This window comes from Pseudophryne corroboree, chromosome 6 (genome assembly GCF_028390025.1).
Source record: "Pseudophryne corroboree isolate aPseCor3 chromosome 6, aPseCor3.hap2, whole genome shotgun sequence".
NCBI classification, from domain to species: domain Eukaryota; kingdom Metazoa; phylum Chordata; class Amphibia; order Anura; family Myobatrachidae; genus Pseudophryne; species Pseudophryne corroboree.
In genome coordinates, this window is record NC_086449.1 from 826,193,109 (window position 1) to 826,219,631 (window position 26,523).

General features: G+C 52.7%; 1 protein-coding gene across 2 annotated transcripts in view; it reads right to left on the reverse strand.

Annotated features, from left to right (window-relative positions):
- Window positions 1–5,522: 5,522 nt before the first annotated feature.
- Window positions 5,523–26,523, reverse strand: part of GPR19 (G protein-coupled receptor 19) — a 34,128-nt gene continuing 13,127 nt past the window's right edge. The window contains exon 2 of one of the 2 annotated variants that reach the window (XM_063929275.1): window positions 5,523–7,223. In XM_063929275.1, the coding sequence (XP_063785345.1) occupies window positions 5,787–7,223 (1,437 nt within the window). In that variant the 3' untranslated portion in view covers window positions 5,523–5,786. Of the gene's footprint in view, window positions 7,339–26,523 lie in introns of both variants that reach the window. The other variant, XR_010179763.1, reaches the window with a different exon arrangement.

Genomic DNA, 26,523 nt, shown 5'->3' on the forward strand with positions numbered 1-26,523 from the left:
CCTAGGTGTATCTGTCCCACCCGTTGGGATCACCGCGTCTTTCTACGATTGCCGTCTCCCAGCCAATCACAGTGCTAGTCTAATGTCATGCTGTGGCTAGTACTCCATATTTGTGTCAGGAAATACAAACACTGCAAAGAAAATCAGTTCTGCTTTACCAATAAAGTAAGAGTGAGGCCAGCCACCGCCCTGGTGCTCGCCATTACTGACCCACGCAGCGATTCTCGCAGAGGGAGACCGCATAGCTGGAGCCATGTTGTTTTGTGTACGGGATCACAATGGTTGCGATACGCCTGCATATCAGCATGCTTCACAACTGTCCAGATTGTGCTGGGACAGTCCCGTTTTCTTGGGCACAGTCCCAACCACGGGCCGCAGTGTGGCAGGGAGTTGAGAGGCCCCCCTATCACCCTGCTTAGCTTAGCGTTTATTCCGTGGAGAGAGGGACGGGGACGTGGCCAGCAGCACCCACAGTGATGAAACCGGGGGCAGTGGCTCACGGGCGCAAAGCCACGCCACCTGACACTCGGCAGGGTCCACGATTATGTTTTGCAATAATTCTGGAGGTATGGTTTGAGTCCACGCTCTCATTACTCCCCCGTCTTTGTATTGAGAGGCCTGACGTTGTAAATCTCAGTGGCTGCGTGCATAGACGCATCGGGTGCAGATCACGGCTGCAAGAAATAAAACCCCAGAGTCATATGGGATCACAGTTATAGGCCGAAGCACGACCCCTAAAACGGCCATGATGTGACACGCTTGCTTTTTTGCCACCACTTCCCTGTTACCTTCCCCAAAAGGTCCACGTGTGTCGCTCACTTTGCGATTAAATCCTCACTGTGACCACTGTTGCGGCACATGGGGCCTAATTCAGAGTTGATCGCAGCAGCAAATTTGTTAGCAGTTTGGCAAAACCATGTGCAGTGCAGGGGGGGGGGGGGGGGGGGGGGTGTAACATGTTTAGAGAGAGTTAGATTTGGGTGGGATGTGTTCAAACTGAAATCTAAATTGCAGTGTAAAAATAAAGCAGCCAGTATTTACCCTGCACAGAAACAATATAATCCACCTAGTCTAATTCTCTCTGCACATGTTACATCTGCCCCCTGGAGTGCACATGGGGGTCATTCCGAGTTGTTCGCTCGTTGCCAATTTTCGCTATGCTGCGATTTGTTGCTAAATGCGCATGCGCTTAGTTATTTAACTAAAAACTTAGTAGATTTGCTGTGGATCCTGCAGCGCTTTTCTGTCGCTCTGCTGATCGGTGAATGATTGACAGGAAAGGGGCGTTTCTGGGTGGTAACTGAGCGTTTTCCGGGAGGACCGAGCTGATCGCAATCTGTGAGTAGGTCTGGAGCTACTCAGAAATTGCAAATAATTATTTATTAGCTAAGATACACTCCCAGAGGGCGGCGGCCTAGCGTGTGCAATGCTGCTAAAAGCAGCTAGCGAGCGAACAACTCGGAATGAGGGCCGTAGTTTTGCCCATTTGCTAACAAATTTGCTGCTGCGATCAACTCTGAATTACCCCCATGGTACGTAGCATAGAGTGACTTTACTGCGTGCAACACTGACATAGCGGCCATCTTTGAATCGGGCACAGTGTCCCCATCTGAGCTACCCCACATTAATTATAAGTGTCATTCACAAGGTGAAGCAGAGGGGGTAGCACAGACTGAGCACTCCTGCTGGGAGAAATAAAGGGCTTCTGGGAAAGAGAAGACAAGTAATGGCACCTCTGCTGAATGGTGACTTCTGCAAACTAGCTCTAGAGTAGTTCTATACGTCCCTCCCTTAGTTGTGTTTATTAGACGTATACAAAGAGAACGTAATAATATACAGAGTTACAGTGCCTTTAATAAAAATAAAAAAAAAATGTAAAAACATTATTTGGAGATGGATAATACCAATTACAAGGGCTTCGCTTTCAGATTGGGGTGCTTTATCCCGCCGCACAGAGCACTGTATGTGCGCAATACACGCTGTGAGTTGTTACAGCGCTGAGCTTTATTGCTAATATAATAATAATAACGAGGCTGTAATATGTGTAGAGTAAACCCGGGGGCCAGGATGATACGCAGTCTGTATCTACAGGGGTATTGGCTTTACCGTGTGCAAAGCGCCCTCTTCCCGGCGGAATCGCCTTGGAGAATGCAGCACCCACACCACTGACTAATTGGCAATTATAGATCTAGAAATGACTATCAATAAGCAGGTTCTGGATTTAATTAGCTCCCAGTGTCGTCCATAGCACAGACTGGAAGGAATTAGCGGCCCCCAGAGGAATTTGGAACTGCCTGATACAACGGCAGGAATAGCTGCTCATTAGACAGAATCAGTTCACGGGAGACAGATGCCCCCCCGTGTGGCAGATTCTCCAGCCTGGGGTCCCGTGCCCACCCTAAGCATGGCGACCACATCTGATGCACTTTACAAGGACAGGCCGCTGACACATCTCCACCTACCTCACTGCTCCAGGCGTTGTAAATAGCTCAGTGAGGACATCTGCAAAGTTCCCATGTTACATAATGAATATATACTTGTCCATTTTTTTGTTGTATTATTTAAATTCATGGCCCTCATTCCGAGTTGTTCGCTCGCAAGTGAATTTTAGCAGATTTGCTCATGCTAAGCCGCCGCCTACTGGGAGTGAATCTTAGCATCTTAAAATTGCGAACGATGTATTCGCAATATTGCGATTACACACCTCGTAGCAGTTTCTGGGTAGCTTCAGACTTACTCTGCATCTGCGATCAGTTCAGTGCTTGTCGTTCCTGGTTTGACGTCACAAACACACCCAGCGTTCGCCCAGACACTCCCCCGTTTCTCCGGCCACTCCTGCGTTTTTTCCCACACGCCCATAAAACGGCCTGTTTCCGCCCAGTAACACCCATTTCCTGTCAATCACATTACGATCGCCAGAACGATGAAAAAGCCGTGAGTAAAAATCCTAACTGCATAGCAAATTTACTTGGCGCAGTCGCAGTGCGGACGTTGCGCATGCGCATTAAGCGGAAAATCGCTGCGATGCAAAGATTTTTACCGAGCGAACAACTCGGAATGAGGGCCCATATTCTGCAGCTGATAATATAATGATTCACAAACACGGTTATTGGGTATTGTTTTGCTGTCTTATGGAGAGAAGAAAGTGGACAGCGGTAAAGCACCAATCAATCAGCTCCTAACTGTCATTTTGCAAACGCAGCCTGTAACATGGCAGTTAGGAGCTGATTGGCTGGTCCTTTATTTCCGTCTACTTTATCTATCTCTCTCAGGCTTAGTAAATAGACCCTTTTATCTCTCTCCACTTTTTCTCTCTCTCCAAGGCTTAGTAAATAGACCCTTTTATCTCTCTCCAAGGCTTAGTAAATAGAACCCTTTATCTCTCTCCACTTTACCCCTCTCCAAGCTTTTCATAAATCTCCACCATAGTCCTCTAAATGTTCTAACGCATACGGGGGCATATTCAATCCCTCGCGATGTGTGACCGACAATCACCGCGGGATTCGGCTGCGCACAATAACGTCTGTTAGGGTAAAACAATCTTTGACCATTATCTCGAGCACCTCTACGGAGTGTGAAGAAAACTCTGCAAGGATACGTTTAGCGAAACGCCGTCACCCGGTTGTTCCGGAACCCCTCTGCACCCTCCAGATACTAACAGGAAATAGGATGTGGGCTTCATGACTTGGGCTGTGACGGAGCAGTGATTCAAATGCGACATCGAGAACACGGGGTAGATTGGCCAACGTCTTTGTAGCGCTGGGCGTGTCTGTAGTACGGTCGTTCCTTCTTAATATGGGTAAAAACCTGCACATTTAATTGTTATCCTGGGGGGGGGTAGTTGGTATGGTAAATGTAGATTGTTACCGGGATACGTGACAGCTGCATCCGTGTCCTCCTTTCACGCAGGCTAATGGTTGCCGGGTAACAGGACAAAGCACCAGTCAATGATTAAACTGCGATAAAAGGTCATAAAATACAAGTAAAGTGATGAGGGTTTTATGTGTTACATGTTAGCACAGGGTCATTGCAGAGCAGGTAAAACACCATTCAGAATAGGGGAATATTATGCATTTAATGCGTGTTACGCCAGACGTATACATACAATGTGTCCCTTATTGCACTGCGCTGTGGCATACGTTGGCACTACAGAACTGACGGCTGATGAAATAATAGGCCCTGCGAGGTGCACAGACATCTAGTCTGCGAGGCACAGAGGAAACGTGGCAGCTATACATTAACGTGCACACATTGGAGACAGTCCGACTACAGGCAATACTCGAGTACGTTCTGGGCCGGCCCAGGTGGGTACTGCGGCATGACCGGGCGACTGTCCCAGGACGGCCATGTTCTCTCCAGCTTTTGCTCTGGTCCCCTGTGAACGGATAGCGTTTTAGACGCACTCTGTATTCTGGCTGTATCGTATGTACACGCCATACTGTACACAGGGCCACTTTGCTTTGGAGAATGTATTTTGTATTCTAGATGTGTTTTATAGATGCATTTCTCTGGGTATCTGGATGATAGGTCGGCAGGCAATAAGTCGACCCCATATGGTCTACATGCTTTGGCCGACGGGTGCAGACGGTCAACAGGTTCAAACGGTTGACATGACGATGGCCGACACAAGGTTTTTTTAATCTTTTTCATCCTTTACTATCCACGTGGACTACGAATGGGAATAGTAACCTACCTGAAGTGTGGCAAGCGGTACACTAATTGGGGTGACCTGCCGTTTAACGTTTAAAATGACACCCAAAAAAACCTTTTGACTGTATCGACATTTTGTACCCGTCGACCTTATGTGTTTACCTGTTGATCAGTTGCATGTTGACCCAATGATCCACACCCGTTTTGCTTAAACTCTTTCATCCGTATTTAACATACAGGCCCCTCCCACTTATACTACCGCGGTTCAGCCGCCGAGACGTCACTATGAAGTTATTCTACTCACTTAGAATGGGCTGCAATTTGCTTATTGCGCGTGGAGTTCACTGTGAATTTAATTTGCATTCAACCAAATGTAAAAATAGATTTATGATATAGAACACTACCCACACACTCCAGCTGTCTCCAAATGGTCCCTGCCAAGCACGTGCTTATATACCATGAGAAGAGAGCACCCCCTACCCAGCCCACCCCACCCTCGGACAGAGGCCAAGAATCCTAAATAGAAGAAGAATTTGCCCGGATTCTTTTATTGGAATTTAGCCCTTTCTTAACAATTACGCAGTGACCTTACAAGACAACATTCAAATCAAAGACACAAATCCCTCTGTCTCCTGCGCTCGGCCTTAAGGTGAGTGCTCTCTTAGAGAACCAGCATACAGAACACATATTGGTGAGGTCGCTGACTATACTCAACAAGCAGATGGCTTATTATTTTACGGGGACTCGTTACGGACGCTTGACACCTAAAATAAAACAACATGGTGAAAACGGTGACTTTAACCTGTATAAAAAGCGACACTTTAACTATGACAAGAGCAAGATGTGCAAAATGCGTTGGGTCACACAAAATCTCTCTTTCCCCACATTTTATTTACAGAACCTCAACTGTGTTTCACCTTCCCAGTTGTGTCAAAATAAATATTGCTTAAATTCTCTTTTTTTTGTACAAAACATAATCCAGTCAAGTTTTGTTGAGTTAGTGAATCTCATCGTGGACTTCTACAGATTGTATTGGCACAAGTTGTCTTGATGCCACTTTATGCCCACAGGCTGTCTGCAATGTATTGGTGTTAGGTAGATTAAGGGTCAATATTGTGTCTCTTTACTTCTGACAATCACACAAAAGTATTGGGAGGATTGGAGTCAATGGGCCAAGCCAGTTTTTTCTCCTTGGCCTCACGGTCAAATGAATCATATACTGAATCCGTAACGGCGGCCTTGCCCGGAATGGGCATTTCACAAATACCAACATAGTTCCTCTTTGCCATGCGGGAGCTAGTAGTGATGGTATAAGCGTTACTCCTGTAACACTTCATAGAGGACATACAGAAGGTCTCCTTCATGCCACGTCGGAAGTTGGCATTGTATACCGAGTACAGGGTAGGCTTGGCGGCTGAGGAACCAAAAGAGAGCCAGGATACTGCCAGATAGGCCAGGCAGCAGTGCCGCTCGTCTCTTTCATCCGGATGCCACAACTGGGCAACATAGAATGGCAGCCAAGACACCAAGAAGATGGTATTGAGCATTAGGAACATTTTAATGGTTTTGACTTTGGTCCTAGGCACAATGTTCATGGTGCGTCTGACACTGAGCCTGTTCGTGCCAATACGCCAAATATATTTCACCACCTTTTGGTAAAAGAGGATGATGAGAGCTGAGGGCACAAGGAAGCCCACTAGAAGGTGGGCCACTCCATATACAGCCCCATCCCAGGATGGGGGAGGGAAAAAGTTACAGTGTCCATCCACACCGTCATAAAAGAAGAAGGCTGGAGAGACAAAAGCTGCATCGAAAAGCCATGAGGCCACTATCATCCTTTTGGCTTTTTCCCTGGAAACCTTGAAGCTCAGCGGGTACAGGATGGTGTAGAAACGGTCAAGACAGATGGACAAAAGGACGTAAATTTGTACTCCAGGTGTCAAGTAGTGTAAAAAACGTGCCAATTTACACATGGCACTACCCAGTGCCCAGCGGCCAGAGGTGATCTGTAACAGTGTAAAGGGGGCACTCCCAAGGCTGAGTAGCAAGTCCGCACATGCTAGAGACACTACAAAGTAATTTGTCGTTGATTGCGTCCGCCGGCTTCGGTGGATGACGAGACACACCAAAGCATTGCCAAAGACTGACAGAATCCATATAACCCCAAAGACTAAGCCAGCTGCCGCTATCTCCCCTGGAAACAGGAGCTGAACTGGTACAGTGCTGTTCCGCCTTCCTGCAGCGCCATCTTTAAAAAGTCCGGGGATTAACGTTTCTCCGTCTGTCATTGGGCAGGTGGTTAAACTATTATTTGGCAGCGGGTACAGAACTGTGGGTAGGATGAGACGAGGCCTCTGCGCATCCATTTCATGAGCAAACACCATCTTCAGATGTTGACTTGGGGACCTGAGAATGTCCAGCAGGGGAAAGGAGTGAAGGTGATGGTGGTGGTGATAAAGTACAGAGGACTCGTGCTTTAGAGGAGCGATAGTGATGGTAATACAAGATGTGGACACTAGAGGAAGGATGATGATGAAGATACAGAGGTAGAGGGCATTAAAGGAGGGATTGTGCTGCGGATACAGAACATATGGACAGTAAATAATAGGCTGTCATAACAATACTGAGAAAGAGGATACTGAAGGAGAGATACTAATGTGGATACAGAGAAAGAGGCCATTATGAGAGCTGTAGTGATGAGGACACAGGAGGAGGACATTAGAGGTCAGGTGGTGATGAGGACAGATGAAGAGGACATTAGGGGACAGGCAGTAGTGATAACAGCGGAGGAGGACATTAGAGGATAGGTGGTGATGATAATAGCGGAGGAGGACATTAGAGGATAGGTGGTGATGATAACAGAGGAGGAGGACATTAGAGGATAGGTGGTGATGATAACAGAGGAGGAGGACATTAGAGGATAGGTGGTGATGATAACAGAGGAGGAGGACATTAGAGGATAGGTGGTGATGATAACAGAGGAGGAAGACATTAGAGGATAGGTGGTGATGATAACAGAGGAGGACGACATTAGTGGACATGTGGTGATGAGGACACAGGTGTAGGACATTTGAGGTCAGGTGGTGATGAGGACACAGAAGAAAATTACATTAGAGGACAGGTGGTGAGGAAGACATTAGAGGACATAGAAGAAAATTATATTAGCGGACAGGTGGTGAGGAAGACATTAGAGGACATGTGGTGATGAGGACACAGAGGTGAAAGACATTAGAGGTCAGGTGGTGATGAGGACACAGAAGAAAATTACATTAGAGGACAGGTGGTAATGAGGACACAGAGGGGAAGGACATTAGAGGACAGGTGGGGATGTGGACAGGTGTTGACGAGGACACAGAGGAGGAGGACATTAGAGGACAGGTGGTAAGGACACAGAGGAGGAGGACATTAGTGGACAGGTGTTGACAAGGACACAGCGGAGGAGGACATTTGAGAACAGGTGGTGACGAGGACACAGAGGAGGAGCACATTAGAGGACAGGTGGTGATGACACAGAGGAGGAGAACGGTAGAGGAGAATAATTAATAGATGTTATTTAACAAAAGTGTGAAAATGACAGAGAGGCAAATGTTTGGGAAACAAGGGATTTGGTGATATGAAATAAAGTGAAACAGGTAAAAGGGAAAAAGAAAACAGAAGATTAAAATCACTAAAGAATAAACCTTATTACAAAAATATTAACAAATGTATTGGTCTTCTGATTCTTAAAGTCATGAGATCTGGATAATGTTCAGCTCTGAGGACTCTAACAATTAACCAAAGGGGCGGTGTCTGGTCAGCGAACGCAACGGGCTGATAAAGGGGCAATGTCTAATTGAATCAGGACCACTGAATTCACCTAAATGCAGCTCAAAAGTAAATTGGTTAATGCATTATAAGCACACCCTTGTATGTTTTATTGTTATACATATTTATTATATAATGTCCTAAGATGTCCCGTATGCATCTTGCATAGTGGGAGCACTGCACAATATGTGTGTGCTTTATAAATAACTTAACAAATAACACAGTTCGTGCTCTGCCAAAGTATGGAATCTTTTACGTAAAGTACTTGCAGTGGACAATAGGTCCTTGCCGGGCTCCATAGCGAAATCTGAGAATTTTATTGGCGATAGGACAGCAGAGAAATAGAACTACTGTTATACAGTGCATCCGGAAAGTATTCACAGCTCTTCACTTTTTCCACATGTTGTTATGTTACAGCCTTATTCCAAAATGGAATAAATTAATTTTTCCTGCCACTGAAAAACATCCCCACGGCATGATGCTGCCACCACCATGCTTCACTGTAGGGATGGTATTGGCCTGGTGATGAGCGGTGCCTGGTTTCCTCCAAACATGACGCCTGGCATTCACGCCAAAGAGTTCAATCTCTGTCTCATCAGACCAGAGAATTTTGTTTCTCATGGTCTGAGAGTCCTTCAGGAGCATTTTGGCAAACTCCAGACAGGCTGCCATGTGCTTTTTACTAAGGAGTGGCTTCCGTCTGGCCACTCTACCATACAGGCCTGATTGACGGATTGCTGCAGAGATGGTTGTCCTTCTGGAATGTTCTCCTCTCTCCACAGAGTAATGCTTTAGCTCTGACAGAGTGACCATGGGGTTCTTGGTCTCCTCCCTGACTAGGGCCATTCTCCCCCAATCGCTCAGTTTAGACGGGCGGTCAACTCTAGGAAGAGTCCTGGTGGTTCTGAACTTCTTCCATTTACGAATGATGGTGGTCACTGTGCTCATTGGGACCTTCAAAAAGCATACTTTTCTGTACCCTTCTCCAAATTTTTGCCTCAAGACATTCCTGTCTCGGAGGTCTACCGACAATTCCTTTGACTTCATGCTTGGTTTGTGCACAGACATGCACTGTCAAGTGTGGGACCTTATATAGACAGGTGTGTGCCTTTCCAAATCATGTCCAAATCCGAATCATGGACTCCAGTTAAGCTGTAGGAACATCTCAAGGATGATCAGTGGAAACAGAATGCACCTGAGCTCAATTTTGAGCTCCAAGGCAAAGGCCGTGAATACTTATGTACATGTGATTTCTTAGTTTTTTTATTTTTAATAAATTTGCAAAAATGTCAAACTTTTTTCACGTTGTCATTATGGGGTATTGTGTGTAGAATTTTGAGGGAAAACTGGGAGATTAGTCAGGATAGAGGAAAAGAGGAATGCAGCAATGTACAGAGACATCCTGGATGAAAACCTGCTCCAGAGCGCTCTTGACCTCAGACTGGGGCGACGGTTCATCTTTCAGCAGGACAACGACCCTAAGCACCCAGCCAAGATATCAAAGGAGTGGCTTCAGGACAACTCTGTGAATGTCTTTGAGTGGCCCAGCCAGAGCCCAGACTTAAATCCGATTCTCTGGAGAGATCTGAAAATGGCTGTGCACCGACGCTTCCCATCCAACCTGATGGAGCTTGAGAGGTGCTGCAAAGAGGAATGGGCGAAAATACCCAAAGATAGGTGTGCCAAGCTTGTGGCATCATATTCAAAAAGACTTGAGGCTGTCATTGCCGCCAAAGGTGCATCAACAGAGTATTGAGCAAAGGCTGTGAATACTTATTTTTTTATTTTTAATAAATTTGCAAAAATCTAAAAAAAACATTTTTAACGTTGTCATTATGGTGTATTGTGTGTAGAATGAATTTATTCCATTTTGGAATAAGGCTGTAACATAACAAAATGTGGAAAAAGTGGAGCGCCGTGAATACTTTCCGGATGCCCTGTACATAATAAGATAAACACTATCCAGTGCACACAATGGGGAATTCTGCATGCGGGACAGAGGAACCAAAGGTCACGGCATTATGTGCGGAGATGTAGTGACGTAAAGCAGGCAGAGTGGCGTTGCCCCATCCTGCAGCACGGCAGCTGTGCATGAGAGCCACCAGTGGAGAAGAGGTCCTGCTCTGCCCCCCCCCCCCCCCCCCCACACACACACACACACACACACACACACACACACACAGCCAGCATCACTGACGTCCTGGTTTCCATGGCGCTGCCTAAACGCTGCAGAGAGCAATGGTCATTATGCGACCTTGAAGGGAGTACGGATTGGAAGGGGGGGGGGTTGAATTAATTAGCCACGCAGATCAGCCGGATGCCGTTAACCCCTGCACTGCCACAGGCGAAGCGCGGATGACTGACCCATGTTTCTCCATTTTTGCAACATTAGGAATTCCAGAGGTGAGAGGTAAGAGGGGAGATTAGTATAAATGGAGGCAGTGGGGGAGGCTATCCAGCCTTCTATAGTGGACATGCGGAGAAGTTACGTGTATCGACCAATCAGATTGTAGCTGTCATTTATCGGATACAGTCTAGAAAGTCATAGCTGCAATCTGATTAGCTGCTATAGGCAATTGTCCTATTAAGAATGCTTGATAAATCTCTGACAATGTTACCTATATCACACGTACAGTGGGCCTAATTCAGACCTGATCGCTAGGGTGCGTTTTCTGCATCCGTGCGATCAGGTGGTCGCCGCTTACAGGGGAGGGGGAATTCGGTGTGCAAGGGTGCGATCGCATGTGCAGGAGAGCTGCACATCTCTACACAGACCAGGACTAGGAGGCTGTCAGTGGCTATAAGGACGGTGTAGAAGGCTGTCAGTGGCTGTAAGCACGGTGTAGGAGGCCGTAAGGATGGAGTAGGAGGCCGTCAGAGGCTGTAAGGATGGAGTAGGAGGCCATCAGTGGCCGTAAGGACGGCGTAGGAGGCTGTCAGTGGCCGTAAGGACGGCATAGGAGGCTGTCGGTGTCCGTAAAGATGGAGTAGGAGGCTGTCAGTGGCCGTAAGGATGGCGTAGGAAGCCGTCAGTAGCCGTAAGGACGGTGTAGGAGGCTGTCAGTGTCTGTAAAGATGGAGTAGGAGGCCGTCAGTGAACGTAAGGAAGGTGTGGGATGCCGTCAGTGAACGTAAGGAAGGTGTGGGATGCCGTCAGTGAACGTAAGGAAGGTGTGGGATGCCGTCAGTGAACGTAAGGAAGGTGTAGGAGGCCGTCAGTGGCCGTAAGGACGGTGTAGGAGGCCGTCAGTCGCTGTAAGAACGGTGTAGGAGGCCGTCAGTGGCTGTAAGGACGTGTAGGAGGCCGTCAGTGGATGTAAAGATGGAGTAGGAGGCAGTCAGTGGACGTAAGGATGGTGTAGGAGGCCTTTAGTGGACGTAAAGATGGAGTAGGAGGCTGTCAGTGGCCGTAAGGACGGTGTAGGAGGCTGTCAGTGGCTATAAGGACGGTGTAGGAGGCTGTCAGTTGCCGTAAGGACAGTGTAGGAGGCTGTCAGTGGCTGTAAGTACGGTGTAGGAGGCTGTTAGTGCCTGTAAGGACGGTGTAGGAGGCTGTCAGTGGCTGTAAGTACTGTGTAGGAGGCCGTCAGTGGCCGTAAGGATGGAGTAGGAGGCCGTCAGTGGCCGTAAGGACGGAGTAGGAGGCCGTCAGTGGCCGTAAGGACGGCGTAGGAGGCCGTCAGTGGCCGTAAGGACGGCGTAGGAGGCCGTCAGTGGCCGTAAGGACGGCGTAGGAGGCCGTCAGTGGCCGTAAGGACGGCGTAGGAGGCCGTCAGTGGCCGTAAGGACGGCGTAGGAGGCCGTCAGTGGCCGTAAGGACGGCGTAGGAGGCCGTCAGTGGCCGTAAGGACGGCGTAGGAGGCCGTCAGTGGCCGTAAGGACGGCGTAGGAGGCCGTCAGTGGCCGTAAGGACGGCGTAGGAGGCCGTCAGTGGCCGTAAGGACGGCGTAGGAGGCCGTCAGTGGCCGTAAGGACGGCGTAGGAGGCCGTCAGTGGCCGTAAGGACGGCGTAGGAGGCCGTCAGTGGCCGTAAGGACGGCGTAGGAGGCCGTCAGTGGCCGTAAGGACGGCGTAGGAGGCCGTCAGTGGCCGTAAGGACGGCGTAGGAGGCCGTCAGTGGCCGTAAGGACGGCGTAGGAGGCCGTCAGTGGCCGTAAGGACGGCGTAGGAGGCCGTCAGTGGCCGTAAGGACGGCGTAGGAGGCCGTCAGTGGCCGTAAGGACGGCGTAGGAGGCCGTCAGTGGCCGTAAGGACGGCGTAGGAGGCCGTCAGTGGCCGTAAGGACGGCGTAGGAGGCCGTCAGTGGCCGTAAGGACGGCGTAGGAGGCCGTCAGTGGCTGTAAGGACGGTGTAGGAGGCCGTCAGTGGCTGTAAGGATGGTGTAGGAGGCCGTCAGAGGTCGTAAGGAGGGAGTAGGAGGCTGTCAGTGGCCGTAAGGACGGTGTAGGAGGCTGTCGGTTTCCGTAAAGATGGAGTAGGAAGCCGTCAGTGGCCGTAAAGATGGCGTAGGAAGCCGTCAGTAGCCGTAAGGACGGTGTAGGAGGCTGTCAGTGGCCATAAAAACGGTGTAGGAGGCTGTCAGTGGCCGTAAGGACGGTGTAGGAGGCTGTTAGTGGCCGTAAGGACGGTGTAGGAGGCTGTCAGTGGCCGTAAGGACGGTGTAGGAGGCTGTCAGTGGCCGTAAGGATGGAGTAGGAGGCCATCAGTGGCTGTAAGGACGGTGTAGGAGGCCGTCAGTGGCTGTAAGGACGGTGTAGGAGGCCGTCAGTGGCTGTAAGGACAGTGTAGGAGGCCGTCAGTGGCTGTAAGGACGGTGTAGGAGGCCGTCAGTGGCCGTACGGACGGTGTAGGAGGCCGTCAGTGGCCGTAAGGACGGCGTAGGAGGCTGTCAGTGGCTGTAAGAACAGTGTAGGAGGCCGTCATTGTCTGTAAGGACGTGTAGGAGGCCGTCAGTGGATGTAAAGATGGAGTAGGAGGCCGTCAGTGGACGTAAGGACGGTGTAGGAGGCTGTCAGTGGCCATAAGGATGGTGTAGGAGGCCTTTAGTGGACGTAAAGATGGAGTAGGAGGCTGTCAGTGGCCGTAAGGATGGTGTAGGAGGCTGTCAGTGGCCGTAAGGACGGTGTAGGAGGCTGTCGGTGTCCGTAAAGATGGAGTAGGAGGCTGTCCATGGCCGTAAGGATGGCGTAGGAAGCCGTCCGTAGCCGTGAGGACGGTGTAGGAGGCTGTCGGTGAACGTAAGAACGGTGTAGGAGGCCGTCAGTGGGCATAAGGGTGGTGTAGGAGGCTGTCGGTGTCTGTAAAGATGGAGTAGGAGGCTGTCAGTGAACGTAAGGACGGTGTAGGAGGCCGTCGGTGTCCGTAAAGATGGAGTAGGAGGCTGTCAGTGGCCGTAAGGAAGGTGTAGGAGGCCGTCAGTGGCCGTAAGGAAGGTGTGGGAGGCCGTAAGTGAACGTAAGGACGGTGTGGGAGGCCATCAGTGGCCGTAAGGATGGTGTAGGAGGCCGTCAGTGGCTGTAAGGACGGTGTAGGAGGCCGTCAGTGGCCGTAAGGACGGTGTAGGAGGCAGTCAGTGGCCGTAAGGACGGTGTAGGAGGCCGTCAGTGGCCGTAAGGACGGTGTAGGAGGCCGTCAGTGGCCGTAAGGACGGTGTAGGAGGCCGTCAGTGGCCGTAAGGATGGAGTAGTAGGCTGTCAGTGGCTGTAAGGTAGGTGTAGGAGGCTGCCAGTGAACATAAGGAAGGTGTGGGAGGCCGTGGGTGGCCGTAAGGACGGTGTAGAAGGCTGTCGGTGGGCGTAAAGATGGAGAAGGAGGCTGTCAGTGGCTGTAAGGTAGGTGTAGGAGGCCGCCAGTGAAGATAAGGAAGGTGTGGGAGGCCGTGAGTGAACGTAAGGACGGTGTAGGAGGCTGTCGGTGGCCGTAAAGATGGAGTAGGAGGCTGTCAGTGGCTGTAAGGTAGGTGTAGGAGGCCGCCAGTGAACATAAGGAAGGTGTGGGAGGCCGTGAGTGGCCGTAAGGACGGTGTAGGAGGCTGTCGGTGGGCGTAAAGATGGAGCAGGAGGCTGTCAGTGGCTGTAAGGTAGGTGTAGGAGGCCGCCAGTGAACATAAGGAAGGTGTGGGAGGCCGAGAGTGAACGTAAGGACGGTGTAGGAGGCTGTCAGTGGCTGTAAGGACGGTGTAGGAGGCCGTTAGTGGCTGTAAGGACGGTGTAGGAGACCGTTAGTGGACGAAAAGATGGAGTAGGAGGATGTTAGTGGCTGTAAGGACGGTATAGGAGGCTGTCGGTGGCTGTAAAGATGGAGTAGGAGGTCGTCAGTGGCCGTAAGGACAGTGTAGGAGGCTGTCAGTGGCTGTAAGGACAGTGTAGGAGGCCGTCAGTGAACGTAAGGACGGTGTAGGAGGCCGTCAGTGGGCATAAGGACGGTGTAGGAGGCTGTCGGTGTCTGTAAAGCTGGAGTAGGAGGCTGTCAGTGGCTGTAAGGTAGGTGTAGGAGGCCGTCAGTGAATGTAAGGAAGGTGTGGGAGGCCATCAGTGAACATAAGGACGGTGTAGGAGGCCGTCAGTGGCCGTAAGCACGGTGTAGGAGGCCGTCAGTGGCCGTAAGGTAGGTGTGGGAGGCCGTCAGTGAACGTAAGGACGGTGTAGGAGGCCATCAGTGGCCGTAAGGAGGGTGTAGGAGGCCGTCAGTGGCCGTAAGGACGGTGTAGGAGGCCGTCAGTGGCCGTAAGGACGGTGTAGTAGGCTGTCGGTGGCCGTAAAGATGGAGTAGGAGGCTGTCAGTGGCTGTAAGGTAGGTGTAGGAGGCCGTCAGTGAACATAAGGAAGGTGTGGGAGGCCGTGAGTGAACGTAAGGACGGTGTAGGAGGCTGTCAGTGGCTGTAAGGACGGTGTAGGAGGCCGTTAATGGCTGTAAGGACAGTGTAGGAGGCCGTCGGTGAACGTAAGAACGGTGTAAGAGGCCGTCAGTGGGCATAAGGGCGGTGTAGGAGGCTGTCGGTGTCTGTAAAGATGGAGTAGGAGGCTGTCAGTGAACGTAAGGACGGTGTAGGAGGCCGTCGGTGGCCGCAAAGATGGAGTAGGAGGCCGTCCGTGGCCGTAGGGGACGGTGTAGGAGACTGTCAGTGGCCGTAAGGACGGTGTAGGAGGCCGTTAGTGAACGTAAGGAAGGTGTAGGAGGCCGTCAGTGGCCGTAAGGACGGTGTAGGGGGCCGTCAGTGGCCGTAAGGACGGTGTAGGGGGCAGTCAGTGGCCGTAAGGACGGTGTAGGGGGCCGTCAGTGGCCGTAAGGACGGTGTAGGGGGCCGTCAGTGGCCGTAAGGACGGTGTAGGGGGCCGTCAGTGGCCGTAAGGACGGTGTAGGGGGCCGTCAGTGGCCGTAAGAACGGTGTAGGAGGCCGTCAGTGGCTGTAAGGACGTGTAGGAGGCCGTCAGTGGCTGTAAGGACGTGTAGGAGGCCGTCAGTGGCTGTAAGGACGTGTAGGAGGCCGTCAGTGGCCGTAAGGATGGTGTAGGAGGCCGTCAGTGGACATAAAGATGGAGTAGGAGGCTGTCAGTGGCCGTAAGGATGGTGTAGGAGGCTGTCAGTGGCCGTAAGGACGGTGTAGGAGGCTGTCGGTGTCCGTAAAGATGGAGTAGGAGGCTGTCCATTGCCGTAAGGATGGCGTAGGAAGCCGTCCGTAGCCGTGAGGACGGTGTAGGAGGCTGTCGGTGTCCGTAAAGATGGAGTAGGAGGCTGTCAGTGGCCGTAAGGAAGGTGTAGGAGGCCGTCAGTGAACGTAAGAACGGTGTAGGAGGCCGTCAGTGGGCATAAGGGCGGCGTAGGAGGCTGTCGGTGTCTGTAAAGATGGAGTAGGAGGCTGTCAGTGGCTGTAAGGTAGGTGTAGGAGGCAGTCAGTGAATGTAAGGAAGGTGTGGGAGGCCGTCAGTGAACATAAGGACGGTGTAGGAGGCCGTCAGTGGCCGTAAAGAAGGTGTGGGAGGCCGTTAGTCAACGTAAGGACGGTGTAGGAGTCCATCAGTGGCCGTAAGGACGGTGTAGGAGGCCGTCAGTGGCCGTAAGGACGGTGTAGGAGGCCGTCAGTGGCCGTAAGGACGGTGTAGGAGGCCGTCAGTGGCCGTAAGGACGGTGTAGGAGGCCGTCAGTGGCCGTAAGGACGGTGTAGGAGGCCGTCAGTGGCTGTAAGGATGGTGTAGGAGACCGTTAGTGGATGTAAAGATGGAGTAGGAGGATGTCAGTGGCTGTAAGGACGGTGTAGGAGGCAGTCGGTGGCCGTAAGGATGGTGTAGGAGACCGTTAGTGGACGTAAAGATGGAGTAGGAGGATGTCAGTGGCTGTAAGGACGGTGTAGGAGGCTGTCGGTGGCTGTAAAGATGGAGTAGGAGGTAGTCAGTGGCCGTAGGGGACGGTGTAGGAGGCTGTCAGTGGCCGTAAGGACGGTGTAGGAGGCTGTCAGTGGCTGTAAGGACGGTGTAGGAGGCCGTCAGTGAACGTAAGGACGGTGTAGGAGGCCGTCAGTGGGCATAAGGGCGGTGTAGGAGGCTGTCGGTGTCTGTAAAGCTGGAGTAGGAGGCTGTCAGTGGCTGTAAGGTAGGTGTAGGAGGCAGTCAGTGAATGTAAGAAAGGTGTGGGAAGCCATCAGTGAACATAAGGACGGTGTAGGAGGCCGTCAGTGGCCATAAGCACGGTGTAGGAGGGCGTCAATTGCCGTAAGGAAGGTGTGGGAGGCTGTCAGTGAACGTAAGGAAGGTGTAGGAGGCCGTCAGTGAACGTAAGGACGGTGTAGGAGGCCGTCAGTGGGCATAAGGGTGGCGTAGGAGGCTGTCGGTGTCTGTAAAGATGGAGTAGGAGGCTGTCAGTGGCTGTAAGGTAGGTGTAGGAGGCAGTCAGTGAATGTAAGGACGGTGTAGGAGGCCGTCAGTGGCCGTAAAGAAGGTGTGGGAGGCCGTTAGTCAACGTAAGGACGGTGTAGGAGTCCATCAGTGGCCGTAAGGACGGTGTAGGAGGCCGTCAGTGGCCGTAAGGACGGTGTAGGAGGCCGTCAGTGGCCGTAAGGACGGTGTAGGAGGCCGTCAGTGGCCGTAAGGACGGTGTAGGAGGCCGTCAGTGGCCGTAAGGACGGTGTAGGAGGCCGTCAGTGGCCGTAAGGACGGTGTAGGAGGCCGTCAGTGGCCGTAAGGACGGTGTAGGAGGCCGTCAGTGGCCGTAAGGACGGTGTAGGAGGCCGTCAGTGGCCGTAAGGACGGTGTAGGAGGCCGTCAGTGGCCGTAAGGACGGTGTAGGAGGCCGTCAGTGGCCGTAAGGACGGTGTAGGAGGCCGTCAGTGGCCGTAAGGACGGTGTAGGAGGCCGTCAGTGGCCGTAAGGACGGTGTAGGAGGCCGTCAGTGGCCGTAAGGACGGTGTAGGAGGCCGTCAGTGGCCGTAAGGACGGTGTAGGAGGCCGTCAGTGGCTGTAAGGATGGTGTAGGAGGCCTTTAGTGGACGTAAAGATGGAGTAATAGGCTGTCAGTGGCCGTAAGGACGGTGTAGGAGGCTGTCGGTGGGCGTAAGGACGGTGTAGGAGGCTGTCAGTGGCTGTAAGAACGGTGTAGGAGGCCGTCAGTGGCTGTAAGGACGTGTAGGAGGCCGTCAGTGGCCGTAAGGATGGTGTAGGATACCTTCAGTGGACATAAAGAAGGAGTAGGAGGCTGTCAGTGGCCGTAAGGATGGTGTAGGAGGCTGTCAGTGGCCGTAAGGACGGTGTAGGAGGCTGTTGGTGGCCGTAAGGATGGTGTAGGAGGCTGTCAGTGGCTGTAAGAACGGTGTAGGAGGCCGTCAGTGGCGGTAAGGACGTGTAGGAGGCCGTCAGTGGCCGTAAGGATGGTGTAGGAGGCCTTCAGTGGACATAAAGATGGAGTAGGAGGCTGTCAGTGGCCGTAAGGATGGAGTAATAGGCTGTCAGTGGCCGTAAGGACGGTGTAGGGGGCCGTCAGTGGCCGTAAGGACGGTGTAGGAGGCTGTCAGTGGCTGTAAGAACGGTGTAGGAGGCCGTCAGTGGCTGTAAGGACGTGTAGGAGGCCGTCAGTGGCTGTAAGGACGTGTAGGAGGCCGTCAGTGGCTGTAAGGACGTGTAGGAGGCCGTCAGTGGCCGTAAGGATGGTGTAGGAGGCCTTCAGTGGACATAAAGATGGAGTAGGAGGCTGTCAGTGGCCGTAAGGATGGTGTAGGAGGCTGTCAGTGGCCGTAAGGACGGTGTAGGAGGCTGTCGGTGTCCGTAAAGATGGAGTAGGAGGCTGTCCATTGCCGTAAGGATGGCGTAGGAAGCCGTCCGTAGCCGTGAGGATGGAGTAGGAGGCTGTCGGTGTCCGTAAAGATGGAGTAGGAGGCTGTCAGTGGCCGTAAGGAAGGTGTAGGAGGCCGTCAGTGAACGTAAGGACGGTGTAGGAGGCCGTCAGTGGGCATAAGGGCGGCGTAGGAGGCTGTCGGTGTCTGTAAAGATGGAGTAGGAGGCTGTCAGTGGCTGTAAGGTAGGTGTAGGAGGCAGTCAGTGAATGTAAGGAAGGTGTGGGAGGCCGTCAGTGAACATAAGGACGGTGTAGGAGGCCGTCAGTGGCCGTAAAGAAGGTGTGGGAGGCCGTCAGTGGCCGTAAGGTAGGTGTGGGAGGCCGTCAGTGAACGTAAGGACGGTGTAGGAGGCCATCAGTGGCCGTAAGGACGGTGTAGGAGTCCATCAGTGGCCGTAAGGATGGTGTAGGAGGCCGTCAGTGGCCGTAAGGACGGTGTAGGAGGCCATCAGTGGCCGTAAGGACGGTGTAGGAGGCCGTCAGTGGCCGTAAGGACGGTGTAGGAGGCCGTCAGTGGCTGTAAGGATGGTGTAGGAGACCGTTAGTGGACGTAAAGATGGAGTAGGAGGATGTCAGTGGCTGTAAGGACGGTGTAGGAGGCAGTCGGTGGCCGTAAGGACGGTGTAGGAGACCGTTAGTGGACGTAAAGATGGAGTAGGAGGATGTCAGTGGCTGTAAGGACGGTGTAGGAGGCTGTCGGTGGCTGTAAAGATGGAGTAGGAGGTAGTCAGTGGCCGTAGGGGACGGTGAAGGAGGCTGTCAGTGGCCGTAAGGACGGTGTAGGAGGCTGTCAGTGGCTGTAAGGACGGTGTAGGAGGCCGTCAGTGAACGTAAGGACGGTGTAGGAGGCCGTCAGTGGGCATAAGGGCGGTGTAGGAGGCTGTCGGTGTCTGTAAAGCTGGAGTAGGAGGCTGTCAGTGGCTGTAAGGTAGGTGTAGGAGGCAGTCAGTGAATGTAAGAAAGGTGTGGGAAGCCATCAGTGAACATAAGGACGGTGTAGGAGGCCGTCAGTGGCCGTAAGCACGGTGTAGGAGGGCGTCAATTGCCGTAAGGAAGGTGTGGGAGGCTGTCAGTGAACGTAAGGAAGGTGTAGGAGGCCGTCAGTGGCCGTAAAGAAGGTGTGGGAGGCCGTTAGTCAACGTAAGGACGGTGTAGGAGTCCATCAGTGGCCGTAAGGACGGTGTAGGAGGCCGTCAGTGGCCGTAAGGACGGTGTAGGAGGCCGTCAGTGGCCGTAAGGACGGTGTAGGAGGCCGTCAGTGGCCGTAAGGACGGTGTAGGAGGCCGTCAGTGGCCGTAAGGACGGTGTAGGAGGCCGTCAGTGGCTGTAAGGATGGTGTAGGAGGCCTTTAGTGGACGTAAAGATGGAGTAATAGGCTGTCAGTGGCCGTAAGGACGGTGTAGGAGGCTGTCGGTGGGCGTAAAGATGGAGCAGGAGGCTGTCAGTGCCTATAAGGTAGGTGTAGGAGGCTGCCAGTGAACATAAGGAAGGTGTGGGAGGCCGTGAGTGAACGTAAGGACAGTGTAGGAGGCTGTCAGTGGCTGTAAGGACGGTGTAGGAGGCCGTTAGTGGCTGTAAGGACGGTGTAGGAGACCGTTAGTGGACGTAAAGATGGAGTAGGAGGATGTCAGTGGCTGTAAGGACGGTGTAGGAGGCTGTCGGTGGCTGTAAAGATGGAGTAGGAGGTAGTCAGTGAACGTAAGGACGGTGTAGGAGGCTGTCGGTGTCTGTAAAGATGGAGTAGGAGGCTGTCAGTGAACGTAAGGACGGTGTAGGAGGCCGTCGGTGGCCGTAAAGATGGAGTAGGAGGTCGTCAGTGGCCGTAGGGGACGGTGTAGGAGGCTGTCAGTGGCCGTAAGGACGGTGTAGGAGGCTGTCAGTGGCTGTAAGGACGGTGTAGGAGGCCGTCAGTGAACGTAAGGACGGTGTAGGAGGCCGTCAGTGGGCATAAGGGCGGTGTAGGAGGCTGTCGGTGTCTGTAAAGCTGGAGTAGGAGGCTGTCAGTGGCTGTAAGGTAGGTGTAGGAGGCCGTCAGTGAATGTAAGAAAGGTGTGGGAAGCCATCAGTGAACATAAGGACGGTGTAGGAGGCCGTCAGTGGCCGTAAGCACGGTGTAGGAGGGCGTCAATTGCCGTAAGGAAGGTGTGGGAGGCTGTCAGTGAACGTAAGGATGGTGTAGGAGGCCATCAGTGGCCGTAAGGACGGTGTAGGAGGCCGTCAGTGGCCGTAAGGACGGTGTAGGAGGCTGTCGGTGGCCGTAAAGATGGAGTAGGAGGATGTGAGTGGCTGTAAGGACGGTGTAGGAGGCTGTCGGTGGCTGTAAAGATGGAGTAGGAGGTAGTCAGTGAACGTAAGGACGGTGTAGGAGGCTGTCGGTGTCTGTAAAGATGGAGTAGGAGGCTGTCAGTGAACGTAAGGACGGTGTAGGAGGCCGTCGGTGGCCGTAAAGATGGAGTAGGAGGTCGTCAGTGGCCGTAGGGGACGGTGTAGGAGGCTGTCAGTGGCCGTAAGGACGGTGTAGGAGGCTGTCAGTGGCTGTAAGGACGGTGTAGGAGGCCGTCAGTGAACGTAAGGACGGTGTAGGAGGCCGTCAGTGGGCATAAGGGCGGTGTAGGAGGCTGTCGGTGTCTGTAAAGCTGGAGTAGGAGGCTGTCAGTGGCTGTAAGGTAGGTGTAGGAGGCCGTCAGTGAATGTAAGAAAGGTGTGGGAAGCCATCAGTGAACATAAGGACGGTGTAGGAGGCCGTCAGTGGCCGTAAGCACGGTGTAGGAGGGCGTCAATTGCCGTAAGGAAGGTGTGGGAGGCTGTCAGTGAACGTAAGGATGGTGTAGGAGGCCATCAGTGGCCGTAAGGACGGTGTAGGAGGCCGTCAGTGGCCGTAAGGACGGTGTAGGAGGCTGTCGGTGGCCGTAAAGATGGAGTAGGAGGCTGTCGGTGACTGTAAGGTAGGTGTAGGAGGCCGCCAGTGAACATAAGGAAGGTGTGGGAGGCCGTGAGTGAACGTAAGGACGGTGTAGGAGGCCGTCAGTGGGCATAAGGGTGGTGTAGGAGGCTGTCGGTGTCTGTAAAGATGGAGTAGGAGGCTGTCAGTGAACGTAAGGACGGTGTAGGAGGCCGTCGGTGGCCGTAAAGATGGAGTAGGAGGCTGTCAGTGGCTGTAAGGTAGGTGTAGGAGGCCGCCAGTGAACATAAGGAAGGTGTGGGAGGCCGTGAGTGAACGTAAGGACGGTGTAGGAGGCTGTCAGTGGCTGTAAGGACGGTGTAGGAGGCCGTTAGTGGCTGTAAGGACGGTGTAGGAGGCCGTCAGTGAACGTAAGAACGGTGTAGGAGGCCGTCAGTGAACGTAAGAACGGTGTAGGAGGCTGTCGGTGTCTGTAAAGATGGAGTAGGAGGCTGTCAGTGAACGTAAGGACGGTGTAGGAGGCCGTCGGTGGCCGTAAAGATGGAGTAGGAGGCCGTCAGTGGCCGTAGGGGACGGTGTTGGAAGCTGTCAGTGACCGTAAGGACGGTGTAGGAGGCTGTCAGTGGCTGTAATGACGGTGTAGGAGGCCGTCAGTGAACCTAAGGACGGTGTAGGAGGCCGTCAGTGGGCATAAGGGCGGTGTAGGAGGCTGTCGGTGTCTGTAAAGATGGAGTAGGAGGCTGTCAGTGGCTGTAAGGTAGGTGTAGGAGGCCGTCAGTGAATGTAAGGAAGGTGTGGGAGGCCGTCAGTGAACATAAGGACGGTGTAGGAGGCCGTCAGTGGCTGTAAGCACGGTGTAGGAGGCCGTCAGTGGCCGTAAGGAAGGTGTGGGAGGCCGTCAGTGAACGTAAGGACGGTGTAGGAGGCCGTCAGTGGCCGTAAGGACGGTGTAGGAGGCCGTCAGTGGCCGTAAGGACGGAGTAGGAGGCCATCAGTGGCCGTAAGGATGGAGTAGGAGGCCGTCAGTGGCCATAAGGACGGTGTAGGAGGCTGTCGGTGGCCGTAAAGATGGAGTAGGAGGCTGTCAGTGGCTGTAAGGTAGGTGTAGGAGGCTGTCATTGAACATAATGAAGGTGTGGGAGGCCGTGAGTGAACGTAAGGACGGTGTAAGAGGCCGTCAGTGGCTGTAAGCACGGTGTAGGAGGCCGTCAGTGGCCGTAAGGAAGGTGTGGGAGGCCGTCAGTGAACGTAAGGACGGTGTAGGAGGCCATCAGTGGCCGTAAGGACGGTGTAGGAGGCAGTCAGTGGCCGTAAGGACGGTGTAGGAGGCCGTCAGTGGCTGTAAGGACGGTGTAGGAGGCCGTCAGTGGACGTAAATATGGAGTAGGAGGATGTCAGTGGCCGTAAGGACGGTGTAGGAGGCTGTCGGTGGCCGTAAAGATGGAGTAGGAGGCCGTCAGTGGCCGTAGGGGACGGTGTAGGAGGCTGTCAGTGGCCGTAAAGATGGAGTAGGAGGCCGTCAGTGGCCGTAAAGATGGAGTAGGAGGCCGTCAGTGGCCGTAAGGAAAGCGTAGGAATTCTGACAGTTGGCAAAATTAAACATATACCCATGTGATGTGTATAGATACATATATATCATAGGTCTGTAAACTCGGTCCTCATTACCCTACACAAGGCATGTTTTCCAGGTCTCCTCACAGAATCGCAAGTGAAATAATTAGCTCCACCTGCAGACCTTTTAAAATGTGTCTGTGAGTAATTAATACACCTGTGCACCTGCTGGGTTACCTGCAAAACATGCACTGTGTGGGGGTAATGAGGACCGAGTTTACAGACCTATGATATATAGCATGTGATGAGAATATGAACCGCACATGACACGCAGAGGCACACATACTGCACGTGACATACAGAGGCACGCAAACCACACGTGACATACAGAGGCACACATACCGCACGTGACATACAGAGGCACACATACTGCACGTGACATGTAAAGGCACATATACGGCACGTGACATAGATGCACACATACCGCACGTGACATACAGAGGCACATATACCGCACGTGACATAGAGGCACACATACCGCACGTGACATACAGAGGCACACATACCGCACGTGACATACAGAGGCACACATACCACACGTGACACGCAGAGGCACACATACCGGACGTGACATGCAGAGGCACACATATTGCACATGACATACAGAGGCACACATACTGCACGTGACATACAGAGGCACACATACTGCACGTGACATACAGAGGCACACATACCGCACGTGACATACAGAGGCACACATACCGCACGTGACATACAGAGGCACACATACCGCACGTGACATGTAGAGGCACATATACCGCACGTGACATACAGAGGCACACATACCGCACGTGACATAGCGAGGCACACATACTGCACGTGACATACAGAGGCACACATACCGCACGTGACATACAGAGGCACACATACTGCACATGACATACAGAGGCACACATACCGCATGTGACATACAGAGGCACACCTACCGCACGTGACATGCAGGGGCACACATACCGCACGTGACATGCAGAGGCACACATACCGCACGTGACATAAAGAGGCACACATACCGGACGTGACACGCAGAGGCACACATACCGGACGTGACATGCAGAGGCACACATATTGCACATGACATACAGAGGCACACATACTGCACGTGACATACAGAGGCACACATACCGGACGTGACATACAGAGGCACACATACTGCACGTGACATACAGAGGCACACATACTACACGTGACATACAGAGGCACACATACAGGACGTGACATATAGAGGCACACATACTGCACGTGACATACAGAGGCACACATACCGGACGTGACATACAGAGGCACACATACTGCACGTGACATGCAGGGGCACACATACTGCACGTGACATGCAGAAGCACACATACCGCACGTGACATACAGAGGCACACATACTGCATGTGACATACAGAGGCACACATACCGGACGTGACATGCAGAGGCACACATACCGCACGTGACAAGCAGAGGCACACCTACCGCACGAGACATACAGAGGCACACATACCGGACGTGACATGCAGAGGCACACATACCGCACGTGACATACAGAGGCACACATACCGCACGTGACATGCAGAGGCACACATACTGCACGTGACATACAGAGGAACACATACTGCACGTGACATGCAGAGGCACACATACCGCACGTGACATGCAGAGGCACACATACCGAACGTGACACGCAGAGGCACACATACCGCACGTGATATACTGAGGCACACATACCGCACGTGACATGCAGAGGCACACATACTGCACGTGACATAAAGAGGCACACATACTGCATGTGACATACAGAGGCACACATACTGCACGTGACATGCATAGGCAAACATAACGAACGTGACATACAGAGGCACACATACTGCACGTGACACGCAGAGGCACACATACCGCACGTCACATACAGAGGCACACATACCGGACGTGACACAGACACACATACCAGATGCCTTATGTAGAGGCACACATACCGCACGTGACACGCAGAGGCACACATACCGGACGTGACACGCAGAGGCACACATACCAGATGTCTTATGCAGAGAAACACACACCGCACGTGACACGCAGAGGCACACACACCGGACGTGACACGCAGAGGCACACATACCAGAGGCACACATACCGCGCGTGACATGCAGAGGAACACATACCGGACGTGACATGCAGAGACACACATACCAGATGTCTTATGCAGAGGCACACATACCTGACGTGACACGCAGAGGCACACATACCGGACGTGACATACAGAGGGACACATACCGCACGCGACATACAGAGGCACACATACCGCACGTGACATACAGAGGCACACATACTGCATGTGACATATAGAGGCACACATACTGGACGTGATATACAGAGGCACACATACTGCACATGACATACAGAGGCACACATACCGCACGTGACATACAGAGGCACACATACTGCACGTGACATACAGAGGCACACATACCGGACGTGACATGCAGAGGCACACATACCGGACGTGACATACAGAGGCACACATACCGCACGTGACATGCAGGGGCACACATACCGCACGTGACATGCAGAGGCACACATACCGCACATGACATAAAGAGGCACACATACTGCACGTGACATACAGAGGCACACATACCGGACGTGACAAGCAGAGGCACACATACCGGACGTGACATACAGAGGCACACATACCGCACGTGACATACAGAGGCACACATACCGGACGTGACATACAGAGGCACACATACCGCACGTGACATGCAGGGGCACACATACCGCACGTGACATGCAGAGGCACACATACCGCACGTGACATAAAGAGGCACACATACCGGACGTGACATGCAGAGGCACACATATTGCACATGACATACAAAGGCACACATACTACACGTGACACGCAGAGGCACACATACCGGACGTGACATACAGAGGCACACATACCGGACGTGACATACAGAGGCACACATACCGCACGTGACATGCAGGGGCACACATACCGCACGTGACATGCAGAGGCACACATACCGCACGTGACATAAAGAGGCACACATACCGGACGTGACACGCAGAGGCACACATACCGGACGTGACATGCAGAGGCACACATACCGGACGTGACACGCAGAGGCACACATACCGGATGTGACATGCAGAGGCACACATATTCCACATGACATACAAAGGCACACATACTACACGTGACACGCAGAGGCACACATACCGGATGTGACATACAGAGGCACACATAC